General features: G+C 36.5%; 1 protein-coding gene across 1 annotated transcript; it reads left to right on the top strand.

Moving 5' to 3' along the window:
• Window positions 1-6,572: 6,572 nt before the first annotated feature.
• On the top strand, window positions 6,573-11,336 carry LOC129725687 (membrane-associated protein Hem). The gene is made up of 3 exons (XM_055681757.1): window positions 6,573-6,728; window positions 7,425-8,791; window positions 8,851-11,336. The coding sequence occupies exons 2-3, from the start codon at window positions 7,442-7,444 to the stop codon at window positions 10,867-10,869; spliced, it is 3,369 nt and encodes a 1,122-aa protein (XP_055537732.1). The 5' UTR covers window positions 6,573-6,728; window positions 7,425-7,441; the 3' UTR covers window positions 10,870-11,336.
• Window positions 11,337-20,726: the final 9,390 nt, after the last annotated feature.

Raw genomic sequence — 20,726 nt, 5'->3', positions numbered from 1 at the left:
GAATATCCACTACTAAGCATTCGTAAATAAACGGATGTAAAAGTACTTTTAGTGTATTCTAAACAAATATTGAATGACATCTGATCTTTTTCATGATAGTAAAAAATATCTTCTTTGGTTCTTCTAGCAGAAAGAGATTTATTTCTTTATCAGTTGATATTATCAGTAAAGTATTATTGAAAAGACTAGAAGCCTGCCACCGATTGCTATTTAATCAATTTGTTCCGTGAAATATTTGTACTATAGTTGTACTTGCTTATAGAGACATATAGAGATGTTTGAAATATGCAACGCAGATTAATATATAGTGACTCTGCTAAAAGGAATTGAATAACTATGTCATCTGATTGCACTTCCAACGAATAAATTAAAACATTTTGCACGATGGTAACAAAATATACCACTTAAAAAATCTTGAAGACTGGCTCGAATCGAAAATTGACTTGTGCCTTTGCTGAAATATCAACACAGCAAAACTGAACCCATTGATAACCCAATAACAATACATCATCTTATGATATCGCTGTTATCCATTCTGTGCGCAACAGCAAGAGCATTCCAATTACTGCTAGCCACTCAGTTTTAAATCAACCCTTGGGAATTAATTTGTCCTGATATAATGGTTTTATTATTGATGCATAATTAAATGACAACATTATAATGATAACATTGCATATCTATTTCCCATCCTAACATGGTGACTGTGTAACCATTTTCTATGCCTATGGTCTAACTCTGGCTGAAAGCTTTCATGCGCCAAGTGAACTATTATTGTGCATGGATAGTAGGTAGATAGCAAAACAATGTTTCGCAGAGAAAGAGGTTTTCAATGCTTCATGCAGGACACTGGACACTGGCTGATACCTACTGCCAGTAAACTTCCAAACGAGTATCTAGGAACCGCAATTTCGACACGCACGACAGGAGAAACTGCATCCTTCTCGACGCGGATGAATGCTCTTGTCGGTAATAATTTCATAATTGTTTTTTAAGCTTAATATTATTTTGCATTATAAATTATACTGGCACTTTATTGACAGTGATTTATTATCTTCATTAAGGCAGTTCTGTATATATCCGGAACGAATATAGTCGAATCTTGACAGTTGGAAATTCCTTCAAGAGCACAATTGGAAATCGTATTTCACTATCACATCTGGTCTCCTTTAACCACATGCCTAGCGAAATGTTAATTTATGTTTAATCGCGACCTACGCCACGGTGACTATAGAAATTCGGAAAATCCATATATACAAATGAATAATAGCACTAGTAGATGTATTTGTTAGTTTCTTTGCGGGAATAATTACCGGAAAAAACAATGTTCGGTAGATTTTTTCACAAGTTTTGAGAGTTTCACGCTGAAAATGCCTACCTGCGTCGTTAAACAATGCGGAATACCGTTTCAAATGGCATTTGCTCGTTGACCGAGATCTACGTCACAACTCAAACACGTGCTTCTGTTTACCTTGTTTTCGCTACTAATATAGGGATACCATCTGGTCGAAGTTAGAAATCAGGACACCTTTTCTGGGCACAAATTTGACAAAGGTCATTCTATTCTTCGAAGTATGAGCAAATATAACACTTAATATTTGATTTACTCAATTTTTCTACGCGGGGATACGTACCTCGTGGAAAAACGCGTGAATAAAGAAATCCGCGTATAAAAACGCGTAATTTGAAAATCCTTCGATTTAAAAATCCGCGTGAAAAAACCGTTAATTCGAAAATCCGTGTAGAAAAATACCTAGTAAAAAATCTGAGTATATCTCTAACGATCCATTTTCATCGAACCACTTTGAATTATAACGCATTAGTAGATACTTTAAAAATTCAGCACACGTTAACTGTTTTAACTTAAACTTAACAAATGCCAGATGCTTAATGGTAACGGTCAACGCGTGAGAGATTTTTTTTATTACTCTAGTGAGATTCAACCAATGAAAAATTTCGATCGCAGTGAGCGTTGAGCAATTGGGTTGTTTAGCTATTCACGGATTTCCGATTTTTATATATCATTTGAAAGAGTGTAATTTTCTGAGCAAAACGTGATTTTTTAAAATTTTATATCATTATCCTTCGATTTTTAAATGAAGAATTAAAATTCGCTCCAAATCGCTACAATGACAGTTGGTATATGAGCGAACTGTCATTGTAGCGATTTCGAGCAGATTTCGGGCAGTTTTAAATCTTGATTTAAAAAGCGAAGGACAACGATAGAAATTTTTTTTAAATCACGTTTTACTCAGAAAATGCAAATCTTTCAGATGATATGAAAAACTGATATAGCTAAACAACCCAATTCTGAAAAATTCTGCTTATTGCCACACAACAAAGTCAAATATCTCAAGAAAATCAGGACAAATGCTAAAATATAAAAAATAAATCAGGACGCCCAAATAGGACTTCAAAATCAGGACATGTCCTGCTAAATCAGGACGGATGGTATCGCTATACTAATACAGATAAATGTCTTCTTCTTCCTCACCTGTGTATACCTCATTGCCTCTGTTGACTCTGCCAAAAAAAAATTAGTCCCTCTTATAACAAACTGGTCTGCGGACGTAACGCATGAAAGTTCTTTTTAGGGAATTGTAATTAGGCGATATTGGTAGGATGGAAAGAATGTCGCTATAGTAGAGCAGTAAGCTTGAAACGGAAGGGTAAAACTCATAAACAAGCACGGATATAAGTGATAAGCGTATCACTTGTCACCGTTGTTACAAATCGTCGGATCTTTTGGAAATTGAAATAAGTATCCAAATAGGATCTCTTACTACGCCCGTATTTGTACGCTTTGTACTTTATTTTGAATGTTCACTTGAATATTTTAGATTATAAAAGGTATTCATTAATAAACTACAATCAAAACATCAAAACATGTTGTTCAGCAACACTGCCAAAATCAAAACAGCAAGCCTAATAATAAGTTCTTACGCACTCGTGGTTTTCAATTTCAACCAATCAGCGAGTGGTTCCCAAAGTGGATGCAAAACTATACCCAGTTGTCTCCCCGTAGGGTATAACCACAGGTAAACATAAAAAAACGATTATTTTGAAACCTTATTTAGTTGGCGGCATGTGACTTTACTGCCTACTAACTAATTTTCGTGAAAGCGGTTCTTGTCTTTACTTACATCTACACCAACCGTCAACTGAATAATGTTTCAAAATAATCGTTTTTTCAGGTTAACCTGTGGTTAGATTTGCATCCACTTCGGGCACTAGCTGATTGGTTGAAATTGAAAACCACGAGTGCGTAAAACCTGTATTACACTCTTCGACCGAGCGTCAAATATTTGTCACTTTTTGACAGATAAAAATTTGGTCAAATATAATTGTTTGTCACTCTCCAATTTTAACATGGGGCAAACACGGGCAAACAACAACCATGATGTCGCAGACAGACGTCCAAGCTGAGTTCCAAACTTGTGGAAAGTTTTTTGTAGTAGCAATCCGTAACCAGATAGCGCTACCAGTACGGCCAGCCTCGTACACCAGCGAAAAAAAATTTATTGTAGCGATAAGATCACCAGGTGGCGCTAGTGTACAAGTGATTTATAACGCAATTTACTTTGAAAATTTACACGGAAATTTTGATCAATGTTGTTCTTGCTTGGACGTCTGTCTGTGATGATGTCAAATAAATTTGACCATTATGTCAGAAGGTCAAATATTTGACCATTAGACAAAGAGTGTACTACAGGCTTAAGGATTTATCATTAGGCTTGCTGTTTTGATTTTGGCAGTGTTGCTGAACAACATGTTTTGATGTTTTGATTGTGGTGTATTCATGATTTCACCTTTTATAATCTAAAATATTCAAGTGAACATTCAAAATAAAGTACAAAGCGTACAAATACGGGCGTAGTAAGAGATCCTATTTGGATACTGTAAGATTATCATTCGGTATAATATACATCAAGGTCCAAACCCCTTACCGATTAACTGTCATCGCAACATACATAAGAAAAGACAACAATGAAGAGTCAATTGTATATAGAAGTGAAACCTATAAAAGCTGAGGGAATAAACTAGTCGGCCTCTTGCTGACTGGCGACAAACTTAAATTATACAAGTGTTCCTGATTTCTTTTAGATACTTATATCAGTTTCCAAAAGATCCGAAAGTGTGCAAGGAGTGGACAGGGTTTTGCATGACGCATAAGAACGACATTCTGCTGCTCAATGTCGGAAGTAAATGTGTAGTGTGAGCTGATTTTCACTTTTAAAACCTTTCTAGATTAAGTTTGAAACAAACCTGTTGAGGCACATTGTTTGTGCGGAGAATACAATTTAGATCGTTCAATGAATTATTCATAATCATCGATGGATGATCGTTTTAAAGATATTAAACACGTAGATTCGCTGGACACTGGCTGATACCTACTGACAGTAAACTTCCAAGCCGAGACGGTAAATCTATCGTCTGCAGGAGAGATTGTGCATAATGGTGATGAAGAGCATTAAAAACATTCAACTTTCCGTGTGAATGGCATCACTTGCGAAAACTACAACAGGAATCGTCGAGGTGGATGATAAAGAAGAGTAAGAAGCCAGTTATCGCCCCTCAGGTATATATTCTTCATTGTAAATATATCAATTTTTAATAAATATTTTTTCCTGTGTGGACTAACCATTGCGACCAGAAATATTTGATCTATTGTGCAATTGCTCAGGTGTTTCCTGTACTCCGCACTTTATATTATTGCCAGTTTCACTATTGAAGTTAGTGATACGCTTATCACAGACTGTTGCGTCAAACCATCCGCACTGCGACAGGAACGACTGTCCGCAACACCGTGAGTGACGCGAGAACCAAGCCAAGCTAGTTGGCGCGTTTTTGCTTTGCCACAATTAGGCTTTATTTGCGCCTCCCGCCAAAGCTGGTCATTGTTTGCGACCAGCAATAAAAGTGTACTTGCCATCTCAATCCGGTGTCAGTCGATAAGCGTACGGCGGCAGCGCCGTCACGCTGCCAGTTTGTAAATACTCTTAGAATAAATATACAGTAGCTAAGTAAAGTTTGTGCGTTTCGTGGTGCGCGAAAGAAACCTTCTCCCTGGGCCTTAATTGCCCATCGTGGTGCCAAAGGGCGAAAATTAACACAACGTAGGGCCGTGCGCGATCACAGACTAACAGACGTAACACTGGAACCTGGCTCCATCGCCACAAAAAACGTTCATTTGAAATTTTCAATCGAAAAACAGTCATCGCGTGATCGCTAGCGCTGATGTCGAAATACATTACGCAGCGCGAACACGACAGCAGATGGTGCTAGTGTTACAAACGTAAAGTACTGGAATCATCCGAACGATGATTTTATCGAAAATTTGTTCAACGTGTTATGTCTGTTAGTCTGTGCGCTTATCACTTATATAGGTGCTTGTGTATGAGTTTCACCCTTCCGTTTCAAGCTTACTGCTCTACTATACCGACATACTTTCCATCCTACCAATATCGCCTAATTACATTTCCCTAAATAGAACTTTCATACGTTACATCCGTAGACCAGTTTGTTATAAGAGGGACTTAATTTTTTGGCAGAGAATCAACAGAGGCAATGAGGTATACACAGGTGAGGAAGAAGAAGACATTTATCTGTATTAGTAACGAAAACAAGGTAAACAGAAGCACGTGTTTGAGTTGTGACATAGATCTCGGTCAACGAGCAAATGCCATTTGAAACGGTATTCCGCATTGCTTAACGACGCAGGTAGGCATTTTCAGCGTGAAACTCTCAAAACTTGTGAAAAAATCTACCAAACATTGTTTTTTCCGCAATGTTTTTGGAGTTCTACGTCTCACTGTTAACAAAAAAGCAGCATTTTAAACCCGAGACTCAAACCATCTCCGTACCTTTCTATATTCCATTGCTGATGAGTTGGACTTGAAGGAAGGGAGGGAGCCTGAAAATATTCTCATGTTGAAGTCCTTTGACAAACAAATGACCTGATTCTATTTAGAATCAACCTCACGACCACCCGCTTGTCAAAGTGGACTCTGTAACCTTGCGGCTACAGAACTCCCCTATTGCATATCATTGTCCAGAACAATCAAACAACCGAAAAAACCTTTTCGTACCCTAAAAGTGCTGCGTAGATGTCGCTTTCTGAGTTAAACAGTGTGTGTGTCCTTACTAGAACAAATATGCCTGAATATTATTTCATCGCTGTGGCAATATGAGCCGTGCCTGCAGCAAATACATGAACCAGTACCTGATATAAAAAAAAACATTAATTTGGCCGCAGTACCATCTTCAGTCGAATTTCATCTAGTCCGTTCCACACTGCAAAAATTCATAACGCAGTAAACGCTTGACTGACAAACCGTTCGTTGTCAAGCATACCAATTGTGCTGATTTTCAACTGAGTGTTCGAAGCTCTGTAAAAATAAACAACTAATTAAAGTTATTATTGGCTACTGCGAAATACTTAACATAGATTAAGTTCAGAATTGGGGCTAAACTTCTATTTAGTTTTTCATCTCTGTTATAATTATTGTTAGAAGGCAAATAATCTCTACTACTTCTGGCATCCCTAGTTTTCATTAGCGTATTTGTTGTTTTCTTCTTCTTCACCACAATAAATTTGACAGCAGAAGTTGCTTTTGCTTTGCATGTAGAGTTCATCCGTCATGGAACCTGCAGAATTCCTGAATAATTCGTGAATTTCAATTAAAAGTTCAAATATTCTGCGAAATTTATACCTTGCATTGTTCTTACAGGTTAGTAATCCAATGTAACAGTGGAAATTTAAAGAATTCCTTGTGCTTTACTTTGAAAAATGCCCTTTTGCACAATGCTTTATGGGCAAAGGCGGCTCGCCCATTTTTATTATCATTTTTTCACTTCGTAAACGAAAACACCGGAAATGTGTCATTTCGTGCAGTAGTACTTATAAACGTAAACATAGCTAACATTTTCATGAAGTGGTTTATAATAATTATGTGCAATTTTGTTTCCATTCAATCCCTACTACTGGGGTCCCGTTATGTAGGGCGATCATATTACACACTCCACTAATCACTGGGGAGAGCTTACAGACTTTCCGCTTGTTTCACCCGCGCATCACAGCAATAAAAAAAAGTACCTAGTGAATTATTGCGTATAATGTTATAAAATTTGGATATTAAGGCTTGATGGTTAAAGTTGTTTTTAAAAACTGTAAAATAAAACTACTTATAAAAATCTACATTATAAATTGGCATGATTGTTTGAAAAAAAACTCGAATTTAAAAATAAATTGAAATAACAAATAATTTTAAAGTTAACACTAACGGCCAGATCAATAACACACTAATAAAAAAATGTGCGATTCATTACAAGATTCATCAATAAACGAGTACGACACAAAAAAATTAGCATAAATTTAACATGATTGCAAGTGCCAACTATTTAATTATTTCCTTGTTCAATTTTAGATAGTTCTTAAACCGTAATGGCTCGTCAGTTGAATCCGAATCAGCAGAAAATTGCTGAAAAACTCATCATTCTGAATGATCGCGGAGTCGGCATTCTTACACGAATTTATAACATCAAAAAGGCATGTGGAGACACTAAATCAAAACCTGGCTTTCTATCAGAAAAATCTCTGGAATCTTCAATTAAATTTATCGTGAAACGATTTCCTAACATCGACGTTAAAGGTTTAGCTGCCATCACCAATATCAAATCGGAAATCATCAAATCACTTTCCTTATACTACTACACTTTCGTCGATCTACTTGACTTCAAAGATAATGTCTGCGAAATTCTCACAACGATGGATGCTCTTCAAATTCATTTGGACATCACCCTTAATTTTGAACTCAGCAAAAACTATCTGGATTTAGTAACGACTTATGTTTCGTTAATGATTCTGCTTTCCAGAGTCGAAGATCGCAAAGCTGTTCTTGGACTTTTCAATGCCGCTTATGAAATGCAACATCAACAAAGTGACCAGAGCTTCCCACGATTGGGACAGATGATTATTGATTATGATGTTCCGGTTAAAAAGCTGGCAGACGAATTCATCCCTCATCAACGATTGCTATCCAGCGCAATAACATCACTGACAAAAGTCTATCCTATGCGAAACCTAAGTGCGGAGAAATGGCGAGAACTACAACTTCTCAGTCTAGTTGGCACACCAGCAACTCTTTTGAAAGCAGCTAAAACAGATACAATGTCATGTGAATACATTTCCCTGGAGACGCTCGATCGTTGGGTGATTTTTGGGCTAATGCTGAATCATCAGCTCTTAGGACATCAGGATTTGATTACTTCAATGTGGATATCGGCCCTGGACTCCAGCTGGGTTGTTGCTTTGTTCCGAGATGAAGTCATTTACATCCATATGTATATCCAAAATACGTTTGAAGGAATGAAGGGATACGGTAAACGAATCTCTGAGGTTAAAGAGTGTTACAATCAGGCAGTGCAAAAAGCGGGATTGTTACATCGTGAGAGACGCAAATTTTTACGAACAGCACTTAAAGAGTTAGCTCTGATTATGACTGATCAACCGGGATTATTAGGACCCAAGGCACTGCTAATTTTTATTGGTTTATGCTATGCTAGGGATGAAATTTTATGGCTCCTTCGCCACAACGATAACCCGCCGGTTGTGAAAAGTAAAGGAAAATCAACAGAAGACCTAGTTGATCGTCAGCTTCCGGAATTATTATTTCACATGGAAGAACTGCGAGCTTTAGTACGCAAATACAGTCAGGTTATGCAGCGCTATTATGTGCAGTACCTTTCTGGCTATGATGCTATCGATTTGAATCTTAAAATGCAGCAACTGCAGGTAAGAGAAAGGCTGTTAATCGCTGAATAACTAATAGCTAAAACTCTGTATCATTACAGGTATGTCCGGAAGATGAAAGTATCATCCTATCCGCGCTGTACAATACAGCAGCTTCACTCACAGTGAAACAAGTAGAAGAAAATGAAACATTTGATTTTCGTGCATTCCGACTTGACTGGTTCCGACTACAAACCTTCATGAGCGCCAAATCTGCCATTCGTATAGTAGATTATCCAGATCTTGCCCGCTTACTAGATTCAATGATATTTCACACCAAAATGGTGGACAATTTGGATGAGATACTGGTTGAAACATCGGATTTGTCTATCTTCTGCTTCTACAATAAAATGTTCGAAGACCAGTTTCACATGTGTTTAGAGTTTCCAGCTCAAAATCGATACATTATAGCATTTCCGTTGATATGCAGTCACTTCCAGAATTGCACTCATGAGATGTGCCCAGAGGAGCGCCATCACATTAGAGAACGGTCTCTCTCGGTGGTAAACATGTTTTTGGATGAAATGGCCAAAGAGGCCAAAAACATAATTACTACGATTTGCGACGAACAGTGCATGATGGCTGATGCATTACTGCCCAAACATTGTGCCAAAATTCTGTCGGCAGCAGCCAATCGTAAAAAGAAAGACAAAAATAAAAAGCACATGGATGACATCCGAAGACCGGGCGATGAAAGCTACAGAAAGACACGTGAAGAACTGACCACGATGGATAAACTACACATGGCATTGACAGAACTCTGCTACGCTATCAACTATTGCCCTACTGTTAACGTTTGGGAATACGCCTTTGCTCCCAGGGAGTATCTCTGTCAACATCTGGAAACAAGATTCTCTCGTGCTCTTGTAGGTATGGTCATGTACAACCCGGATACCATGGAAATCGCAAAACCATCCGAATTGCTGGCTTCGGTGAGAGCTTACATGAACGTGCTACAAACAGTCGAAAACTACGTTCACATCGACATAACAAGAGTGTTTAACAACTGCCTATTGCAGCAAACCCAGGCACAAGATAGCCACGGAGAGAAAACTATAGCAGCGCACTATAATACATGGTATTCGGATGTTCTGTTGCGTAAGGTAAGCGGAGGAAATATAGTATTTTCTTTAAATCAAAAAGCTTTTGTTAGTATAACGCCAGAAGGGTGTATTCCATTTAATCCAGAGGAATTTTCTGACTTTAACGAGCTACGTGCATTAGCGGAATTAATTGGTCCATACGGAATCAAGCTACTGAACGAATCGCTCATGTGGCACATCGCAAATCAAGTGCAAGAGCTAAAACGGATGGTTGCGTTGAATAAGGAAGTCCTCATTATACTGCGGAGTAATTTTGATAAGCCAGAGATAATGAAAGAGCAATTCAAGCGACTACAACAAGTAGACAATGTATTACAGCGCATGACAATTATTGGGGTTATATTGAGTTTTCGGCAACTAGCCCAGGAAGCACTTGTGGATGTTCTTGATCAACGTATTCCATTCCTTCTTTCATCAGTTAAAGATTTTCAGGAACACGTCCCCGGAGGCGATCCTCTTAAAACCGTGTCGGAGATGGCTTCTGCCTCTGGTTTGAAATGCAGAGTAGACCCTGCATTGTCCAATGCATTAAAAGCCCAAAAGCCAGAATTGGACGAAGGTGAACATTTAATCGTTTGTCTTTTAATGGTGTTTGTTGCGGTATCCATTCCAAAGCTGGCCAAAAACGAACATTCGTTTTATCGTGCATCGCTTGAGGCACATACTAACAATACACACTGCATGGCAGTTGCAATCAACAATATCTTCGGTGCAATGTTCACAATATGCGGGCAGAATGATATAGAAGACAGAATGAAAGAATTTCTGGCTCTGGCTAGTTCCTCGCTTCTGCGTCTCGGGCAAGAATCTGATAAAGAGGCGATTAAAAATCGAGAATCTATCTATCTCCTGCTAGATCAGATCGTTCAGGAATCCCCGTTCCTGACTATGGACCTACTCGAATCGTGTTTCCCCTACGCTCTTATTCGAAATGCATACCATGCCGTTTACAAGCAAGAACAAATGTTGATTCATTAAAACATAAATTTCTCTTTTGAGAAAGTTCTAAGTGATTTCCTAAACGAAATCGTATATTCTGCTTTTTTGGAAAAACAATCCGATCAAATGTATCATACCGTAATTTTTACATTCATATTTATAACACATTTCAGGTTCATTAAGTCATTGCTATTTTGCATGTTATAACTATAAATTAAATATAAACAACTATTTCTTACCAAATATTCAAAATATATGTTCACAAGCTACATCCCAGGAGATTTCAAGTATAAAGTGAAGAATCTGCAATGTGCAAAAATTACATCTCCATATATTTGCTCTACCAATAATTATCCTGATTACTAAAAGAACCAGTAATTACACAGAAAAGCATAGAGCACATATAAATTAAGTCAATCATGATTCTAAGACAAAACTCGAGCGAAATTATTTCTAAGCGGCAATATTTCATATTTCATATAAACAAATATATAAAGCAAACATCATTCAGATCTTTATTTCATTGAAATTGAGAACCATTATAAAAGTTAGGAGTGATGTACCATTCGAAATTCATCCTCAGAATCCCAGACGTTTACTTTCCAGCATAATATTCTCTAGAATATCGAATAGGACGGGATGCTTAATCTGCATTCTTAGGACAGCGCAAAACTCACTTAAGAAAGACTTGCAACGGCGTACATCGCGTTTTAACACGTTTTTCATACTTAATACTCAGCCTTCTATTAGAGTCACAACTATTAATAGCCTTGGTATACGACTTCTTTCTTTTTTTTTTTTTGCTGAGCAAAATACCTATAAGGTTAGAATTTCATCCTGTATTTTTAATATTTTCTACATGGTGATTTAAACGGTAATTATTTATAAGCTGTGTTCTATATGAGCAGTTCTCCCTGAAACCGTCCCACTGGTGACATGAGGTCTTTCAAAAAGGATATTTTTATGTCTAAATGATTGAAAGTAGCAAAAATATGAGAAAACCACTTTGGTTAGTTCATATTGATGGACCCCTCGGGCACGAATCGATTAAACGGTTTTTACAAAAATTGATTTTTTAAGCAATTCTTGACATTTTTATTGATTTATTTCTCTTGAATTTGTCATTGAACCCCCTGCAACTAACACATCGTTTTCAAGAGGAATGATAGAGCTTTCATTTGAAGTAGAAAAAAACTGGCCGCCATCTTGGATTTCATCAGAAAAATGTGTTTTTGAGCAAGTTCGCAACCACCGATTTTAAATTTGACATCACCATTGGAAAGCTTAGAAAAAATGCTTTAAGATACATTCAAAACATTAGGTGAGCATTGAGTTTACCATGTCATTCTGGTCACTTTTTAAAATCGACCTTCAAACAGTACAACGCAGGACGTGCGGCCAATATCATATCATGCTGAGCCTGTGGTGTGTGTCTGTGTGTAGTGTATATTAGAAGCCATCCATGTTACACGTGGACAGATTTTCAAGGATTTTGTTTTGTCCCCTCCCCCACAACTTCTCATATAAATTCTCAAAATTTTGTATGGACCGTGGACATCACACAGACCCCCCTCCCCAAAGTTATCCACGTGGAATGTGGATGGCCCAATGCCTGTGTGACTTTGGGTCTGTTCACGAACTACGTAAAGCAAAAAATCGTATCATTGATCCCTTTTCACTGCATTCACACTGTTTATTTCTTCACTCCCTCGCTCCTCCTTGAGTGTAACGTAATTTGTGATTAAGCTTCTCTACGATTTTTTTGCTAGAACAAAGTTTAGTTCCCTGCACAGAGGATAGTTTTCGCGTGTTTAGTAATTGAACAAATTAATGTTAGATGTTGTTTTTGCTTCTGTTATATACTGTTGTTTTCATGCATCAAACTACTATCAACAAACTTAGGTATGGTATACCAAGGTATAGTATGAATCAAGTATATCCCGAGTAATCTGGAGAAGATTTGCGTATGCCAGCGTAAATAAAGAAAGAGTAGAATCATCACTTTTTTATCCCTAGCAAGTTCATATCGACGAAAAGGGTACGTTTGCCACCTATCTAAATTCAGCCAATTGATTAAAGGCTATTCAAAAATTACGGTGCGTGGGTGCACTTACTACTTGTGAACTAAGAATAGTGACTGTCCACATCATACGTACACCACAGGCTCAGTATAATGCGTTGATTTGATATTGGACGCGCGTCATGCGTTGAATTGTTTGAAGCTCGATTTTGAAAAGTGACCAGAATGACAAGATAACCTTAATGCTCACCTAATGTTTTGAATGTATCTTAAAGCATTTTTCCTCAGCTTTCCAATGGTGATGTCAAATTCAAAATCGGTGGTTGCGAACTTGCTCAAAAACACATTTTTCTGATGAAATCCAAGATGGCGGCGAGATCCAAGATGGCGGCCATTTTTTTTCCACTTCAAATGAAAGCTCTATCATTCCTCTTGAAAACGATGTGTTGGTTGCAGGGGGTTCAATGACAAATTCAAGAGAAATAAATTAATAAAAAGGTCTAGAATTGCTTAAAAATCAATTTTTGTAAAAACTGTTTAACCGATTTGTGCTCGAGAGGTCCATCAATATGAACTAACCAAAGTGGTTTTCTCATTTTTTTCGCTACTTTCGATCATTTAGACATAAAAATATCCTTTTTGAAAGACCTCATGTCACCAGTGGGACGGTTTCAGCGAGAATTGCTTATATGTATTATTTACAACCAAAATTCACAGGAATGGGTGGAGAGCAATAACCGGAAAGAACAAAGTTATTATCTACAACTGCCGAAGACACCATACCGATGAAACAAACCGTTAAAAATGTTTCTTATCATCTATAGGCACTCGGCACGGGAAATAGGAATCCCAAAAATGGATTTACCGGATTTTGTGTTGACATAACTGAAACGTCGTCACTATTTCCTTGATTGCCTATCAATGATAAACATATTTTCAGCATTTGAACTGTTAGTTTGATCGGTTTGGTGTCTTCGGCAAAGTTGTAGATATTCCAGAGGAAAAGTTGGAAAAAATTCCTTCTGAAAAAGTACACTGTAACGTAATTTCTAACAAATTTTTATTTTTCCAAGTTCAGTAAACAATTTTTGATTAGCATTTAATGTATAGTTTTCATTCATTTTCATCAAAAATTTAGTTTCATTATACGTGAGAATCTTGAGATGTTTAATATTATAATTATATTTTTGTGTTTTTTTTTTTAAATCTTCGTCTCATGGGGTGTACTTTTCTGGAAGGACAAAATCATTGTATACATCTTTGCTGAAGACGTTACACCAATCAAACCATACGTTCTGGCTTTATCTGTTGTAGTTTAAAAAAAAGTTTGTTAAAAATGAGCTGTTCTAGATTGTTATTTTTTTAAACTTTTCTACTCAAAAACGAGTCGTGATTATAGAAAAACAATAGCACAAAATGGCATCTTTTGTCCATAGAAACGTCTACGCAAAGTTTCAACCAAACCAAAAATGGTCGATTGAAATGTTTGCCAGTTTTTTTGTGGAAGATCACTGCCGAATTGCTTAACGTTACAAAGAGGGTTTATGTGAATCACGCAGGTTGGAAAACAAAATCTTGAGCTGGAGAGCTTGAATGACCGCACATTTCGTAGTTGCTCCTCCGTGATGGATCTGACCTAGTGAAGTTGCACGAAAAACCACGTTAGATGGCTATTTGGCATTATTTTCCATCCTTAATGTATAACAATTCAGTAGCTTCCTTTTTTTTTAAGATCGATTGGGGAAGGGAAGAAGAAAGTGTTACAATCGTTGTGACCAAAGACCGAGCTTATACCTCTGCATCTCTATACGACTTCACAGTAACCTTCCTTTTACTGTGTCACCGTGATATAAAAACTGACGGATTTTTATGCTTGTACCCTTCCATCTACACGCTTATATATAGGCTCTATTTGCTCTTCTTTAAGGATTGAGCCTGGTGAGGTATTCATTCAATTCATTGTGTGTGACTTTTTTATGAGCGTGAGGGGAAGACCTGATGTAGGGGGGGTAATGGGAATGGGAGGAAGCCTGAAAATAAATCCATGCTTAGAAGTCCCTCTGATACCGAACGGTCTAATGGTCTCATGACCAATCGCATAACTCTGTAACCTTGAGGCTACGAGCTCTCCTCACGCAGGCTGAAAAACAAAATCGACGAAGATACAACAATAATTTCTATTATTTTATGTTTTATCTGAAATCCAGAATAAATTCATAATACTGAGGAAGGTACCGTAAACCGGGGTGATTTTGATCACTTTTTCGAATGTTTCTTAAATATGTTGAAAATGTAGCGAAAAAAATATTTTCTGATAATTTTAAAATGAGTACATACTGGCATCTGTTGAACAAGATCCACTCACTACATCACGAGTTGTATAATCATGTTGCCAGTTTTTACATAACTCAAACACTTTTACATAAATTTTTGATTCGGGGTGACTTTGATCACTTCATTGGTTTGATGATTTTAAAGTGAAATATGGACAATTAAATGGACTAAAACATATTAAATCTACTATATTAAAATGGAATTCCGTAACGCTTGATCTTATTGATATTATTCACTCAGTCTCTGAGGTGTACAGTAATCATCATCATTTTGAATCGTTCTGAATCAAAAATAATTAGCGGTGACATGTATGTTTTTTAACATGAAAATGTTCGCTGATGTTCAGGAAAGACATTCGAGAAAAAATAATAGGTATCTAATTACTAAAACTTGAGATATTATTCACAAAACTACGTAAAACATGCAAAATTATGACTTTCTGTGTTAAATTTGCCTCTAAATCAAAATTCTAAGCGATGACATATGATTCTTTTTTCACTAAAATGTTTGTTATTGTTCAGGAAAGACATTTGAGGAAAAATAATTAGTATCTGATCACTAAAACTTGAGATATTATTCACAAAACTACGTAAAACATGCAAAATTATGACTTTTTATACTTAATTCGTCCCCAAATCAAAATTCAAACCGATGACATGTGATTATTTTTTCATTAAAATGTTCGTTGATGCTTAAGAAAGACATTTGAGAAAAAATAATAAGCACCTAATTACTAAAACTTGAGATATTATTCACGAAGCTGCGTAAAACATGCAAAAGTATGACTTTCTGTGTTAAATTTGCCTCTAAATCAAAATTTAAAGCGATGACATATGATTCTTTTTTAATAAAATGTTGGTTAATGTTCAGGAAAGACATTTGAGAAAAAATAACAGGTTTCTGATTACTAAAACTCGAGATATTATTCACAAAACTATGTGAAACATGTAAAATCATGACTTTTATGCTGAATTTGCCTCTAAATTAAAACTCGAAGCAGTGATCTGTGATTTTTACTATAATAAAATGTTCGTTGTGTTTAGGAAAGATATTTGAGGGAAAAATAATAGGTTTCTGATTATTCGAAATTTAAATATTTTCCACAAAACCACATGGAAAATGCAAAAACATAACTTTTTAGGCACAATATGTCTCTAAGATTCTGATTTAAAGCGACGACACGTGATTTTTTCAATAAAATGTTCGTTGATATTCAGGAATGACATTCGAGAAGAAATAATAGTTATCTGATAACTGAAAATAAAGATATTAGTCACAAAACTAAGTGAAACATGCAATATTATGAATATTTTGGCTCAATTTGTCTTTAAATCTTAATTCAAAGCTATGATGTATGATTTTTGAAGTAGAATACTTCTCTCAGGAAGTTCGGCTACATAGGGATGTGAAATGAAAATCTAAAACCGAAAAAAGTGAAAAATATGTCCAATTTCAAATGCTAATAAATCGGTTAGTATTCGATGGATTTCCTTCGTTCTTGCAGAAATAGATTGGATAATCTTCTAAGATTCTTTCCAAATGAAGATAATTGTAATTTTATTATTCAATCTATTGTACTATTGAAAATAGTCAAGCCATGTCAAAACGAAAAATTCGACCTCTGATTGGTTGATATATGATTGCTTCCCAAGCAAGGTCGACAGAATCATATACCTTGCAATTTAAAATATGATATTTGGCCTATATAAGAGCCTGTTTCAGCCAAAACTGCTCATAATAGTTCTATACAGCGACAACAGCAGTCATCCCTTAGCGGAGCAGTAGCAGTGCAGTGGATACTAGCGATAGCGGATAGCGGCCACAGCTGTGGAATAGCAATGGATAGCGCACTAGTTGCAGCGGATCTCAGCATCGATAGCAGCTGGGCCAGCTGATGCAGCGGCAGCGAATACCAATGGCAGCGTATAGCGTCCACAACTGGGGCATAGCTACGAATAGCGTAGCAGTTGCAGCGGGTATATCTGACCATGAAGCATTTATGCATTAATTGAATGAAAATTGCAATTACAGCAATCGGCCTTTTTCAAGGCTACTAAATGTATTTGGAAGAGCACAATGAATGGTTATTAATAAACTGCAATTGAGGTTTGATGCTGCTGCAAATGCACAGCAGTGTGATGTTTATTACGATTTGTTGATACTTTGCTTAACAAGCGGTGTATACGAAACAAATCCGATTTCAAACAAAAAAGTTCGGCACGTTCTGCTCACGATGCTGAGTCTGTTTTAGAAAATTCACAACACTTCATTAACAAGGATTGAAGAAGACGGTTATAGTTTGACATCACAGCAGAATGACGACCTTCATACTCATGTTTATCATTGGCAATATCAAACACGCAACAATCTGCTTCCATGCGACACGGGGACGGGAACATTTTCTTCTTCCAAGCCATGCAACACGACACAATACATGTTATTTTGTTGCCTTAATGAGGGCACTATCAGTCCGGCTCGACAAAATATCTACAATAAATCGTTTTTGTACATCCGTGTTACGAAACTGAGAAATGAATGAGATGTATTTTTCGTACATTAGTATTACGACATACGAAATAAAACTTTTCGAACGTTGTCGAATGGTATAGTTGGAAATAATTAAGTCACATCTATTTTTTTAGCTATATCATTCCACAACGTTCAAAAAATTTACGTTTATTTACTAGAAAAAATGACTGACTCCAAAGATTACTAGAACAAGATACCTGACTCTTGCAGAATTCATCGGACATGATGATCGCTGCGCGTGAGCAAAAGTCGAACTAATTTATACACTGTTAATATGATGTATACTTAACGTCAAAATCAACTGACGACAAGGCCAAGACATGACTGCTTAAAGGTGAAACAATTTTTTCAGTATCCATGTGGACGACTTTACGGTGCTGCCATCCGAAAAATGATAATAACGTGTACGAATGTTTAGTTCTTAAACATGAAACTTTCCGGAAGAATCAAGAATTATCGGCGCATCATTTAAAATTGAGCGTAGCATCAGAACTTCCTGATAACCGCTATGAGCACGCTCTACAGCCAAGTTTTCCACTCTTGCCGAGGTTAATAAAGCAAAAATTGGGTGCCTCGGTGAACCTGACCATATCCACAATGGTTTTGAAACCTGGTTTGCGACATATCAAACTTTAAGTTTCAGTAGAATGAGACCTGAAAATAAAAATAACCCCTTAATATAAACCCCCACCCTGACAGTCAACTTCATACTTTTCTTTCGAACTTTGAAGTGTAAAAAATATGGCAACAGCATTAGGTGCAAAAAATGACAATATTATTAATCTGCATGTTATCTTAAACGTCGAGCTGACCAAACTGCTACACCTTTTTCATATACAATCTTGAACAGCTCAACGACCGATGACGAACTATGCACCATAAATCGGTTTTGCTCATAGTGACAATTTCATGAGAATTTAAGTCATCAGATGGCAGCACTAGCCTTCGGGAATCGGTCGTGTACAAAATGTATGAAAAATATGGAAGTTAGGTATTTTGTTCTAGTTATCTTTGCTGACACGCAAGCAGCCGGGTTATCTTTCTTGTAAAAGTATTCTACTTCAACATTGCGGTCGTGGCTTTGCATACAACCCTCCTGTGATTTTTCCATTAAAATGTTTGTTTATGTTCAGGAAAGACTTTTGAGTAAAAATAACAGATTTTTGATTACTGAAAATTGAGATATTATTCACAACACTACGTTAAACAAGCAAAATCATGAATATTTGAACTCAATTTGCCTCTCAATCGAAATTCAAGGCTATGATACGTAATTGTTCTTTATTGAAATATTTGTTAATGTTCGGGAAAGACATTTGAGGAAAAATAATAGGTATCTTATTGCTAAAAGTTGAGATATTACTTAAAAAACGACGTATGTTTGAAGATGATTTTCTGCATACAGAAAAACACATTAAAATATTCTTTTTTAAATTTATATATATTATACATATAATACATGCACATTTTTGACTTTTTGAGTATGAGCTCAATTCGCCTGTAAATTAAATTTTTGTTTTAATAAAATGTTCGTTGTTTCTTCAACATCGTGCGAGCCGAGCAGAAAAAAAATACATTTCTGATGTTTTCTCAGTTTCGTGAATAGTAACACATTACGGGATTCGAAATACTTTTTTACTTTTACCAAAACTAGATCTTGGGACATTTGGCTGGAGGAAAGGCCGTATTTCATTGGTTTAATTTTTTTTAATGTCTACGTAGTTATGTGAATTAAAACGTTAACTTCTTCTCAGACGTGTTCCTTGGACATCAACAAACATTTTCGTTATATAAAATTCACATGTTATCTCTTTAGATATGATTATAGAGGAGAACTAAGCATTAATGGTCACGCTAAATTATTCTTACTTCTAAAAGTTACATAAAAAGAGGTTTTACTGTGAACGATTGACGAATATCCGGTTATCACCCGAGTGTGGTATATTCGGAACTGGGATGACCCCACATAACATTTTCCAAAATAACGACTTCTGGTTTTAGGAAAATAATCTGAAGTGGTATTTGGCCAGCCATTTCAATACTTCCGAAACTTCCGAACTCCATACGTCATTTTGAAATCCGAAATAGCGATTTTCAGTTTCTGTAAATCATCCCCAAAATATCAAAATATGCAATCCAATATGGGTATTTCCGTTCTGTGCGTTCTCAGAATGTTAAAGTACTTAAAGTGATGATGGACGTATAAGATGTGAAATGTTTTTGAAGTGAGTTGTGCTAATAATGCAATGAATTATAAAAAATGATTCCTAATTTTGAAACTTTCGATCCCGAGCATCGCCGGGAACGTTCCACTAGTAAGTTAATAAACATAAAAATTTAAAATTTTCAGAACATATGTTGACGGTTGTCTATGGATGGATAATCACAATCACCAAAAACTTGTCCACGTTGAATGTGGATAGCTTTTCAGGGGCCCTACACATTCCACGTGAACAGTTCGAGGGAGAGGTGGTTGCCCAATATCTGCGGTTCTAACAAACTCTTCAGAATTTAATTGAACTGTCGTCCACCAGGAAAAAAGGGGTTGGACATCCACGGTTTCTGCAAAATTTTAAGAATATATTCGGGGTTCGACTTCCACGATTTATAAAAAAAATTTAAAATATATTCGGACAGTTGTCTGCGGAGAAGGAAGGGGTGAGATTTAAAACAACCAGGAAATTCTCTACAGAGAAATTCATAAGTTTATGTATTCATATCGCTGATATAAAAAAGTTAAATGCGGACTTGTGTGGACTTGGATAGCCCACCAGATGTTTTATCTCGCAATCTTCTTGCTGGCTGCTGCTTCTGAGATCTGTTTGTTGCCTGTTTCTTTTGGGATAGCAGATTCTTAGTGGTGCCTCTGTTCTCTTTTATCTTGACGATCTTGGTCGGGTCATCGTTTTCATTTTTGCCTGTGTATAGCTCCGATAAAAGATGTGGTGTCTGCTGTACTCTAGTTTCCGAAGCCTCCTGTTTTAGTTGCGGTTAACGGTTGATTGTTAATCGG

This window comes from Wyeomyia smithii, chromosome 2 (genome assembly GCF_029784165.1).
Source record: "Wyeomyia smithii strain HCP4-BCI-WySm-NY-G18 chromosome 2, ASM2978416v1, whole genome shotgun sequence".
Classification (NCBI taxonomy): Eukaryota; Metazoa; Arthropoda; class Insecta; order Diptera; family Culicidae; genus Wyeomyia; species Wyeomyia smithii.
Note: the sequence above shows the minus strand (reverse complement) of the source record. Positions and strands in the feature narration are given on the sequence as shown.

Coding starts and splice junctions, on each gene's coding strand:
- LOC129725687 (XM_055681757.1), top strand. CDS start 7,442: ATGGCTCGTCAGTTGAATCCGAATCAGCAGAAAATTGCTGAAAAACTC. Junction 8,792..8,850: donor TTAAAATGCAGCAACTGCAG/GTAAGAGAAAGG, acceptor GTATCATTACAG/GTATGTCCGGAAGATGAAAG.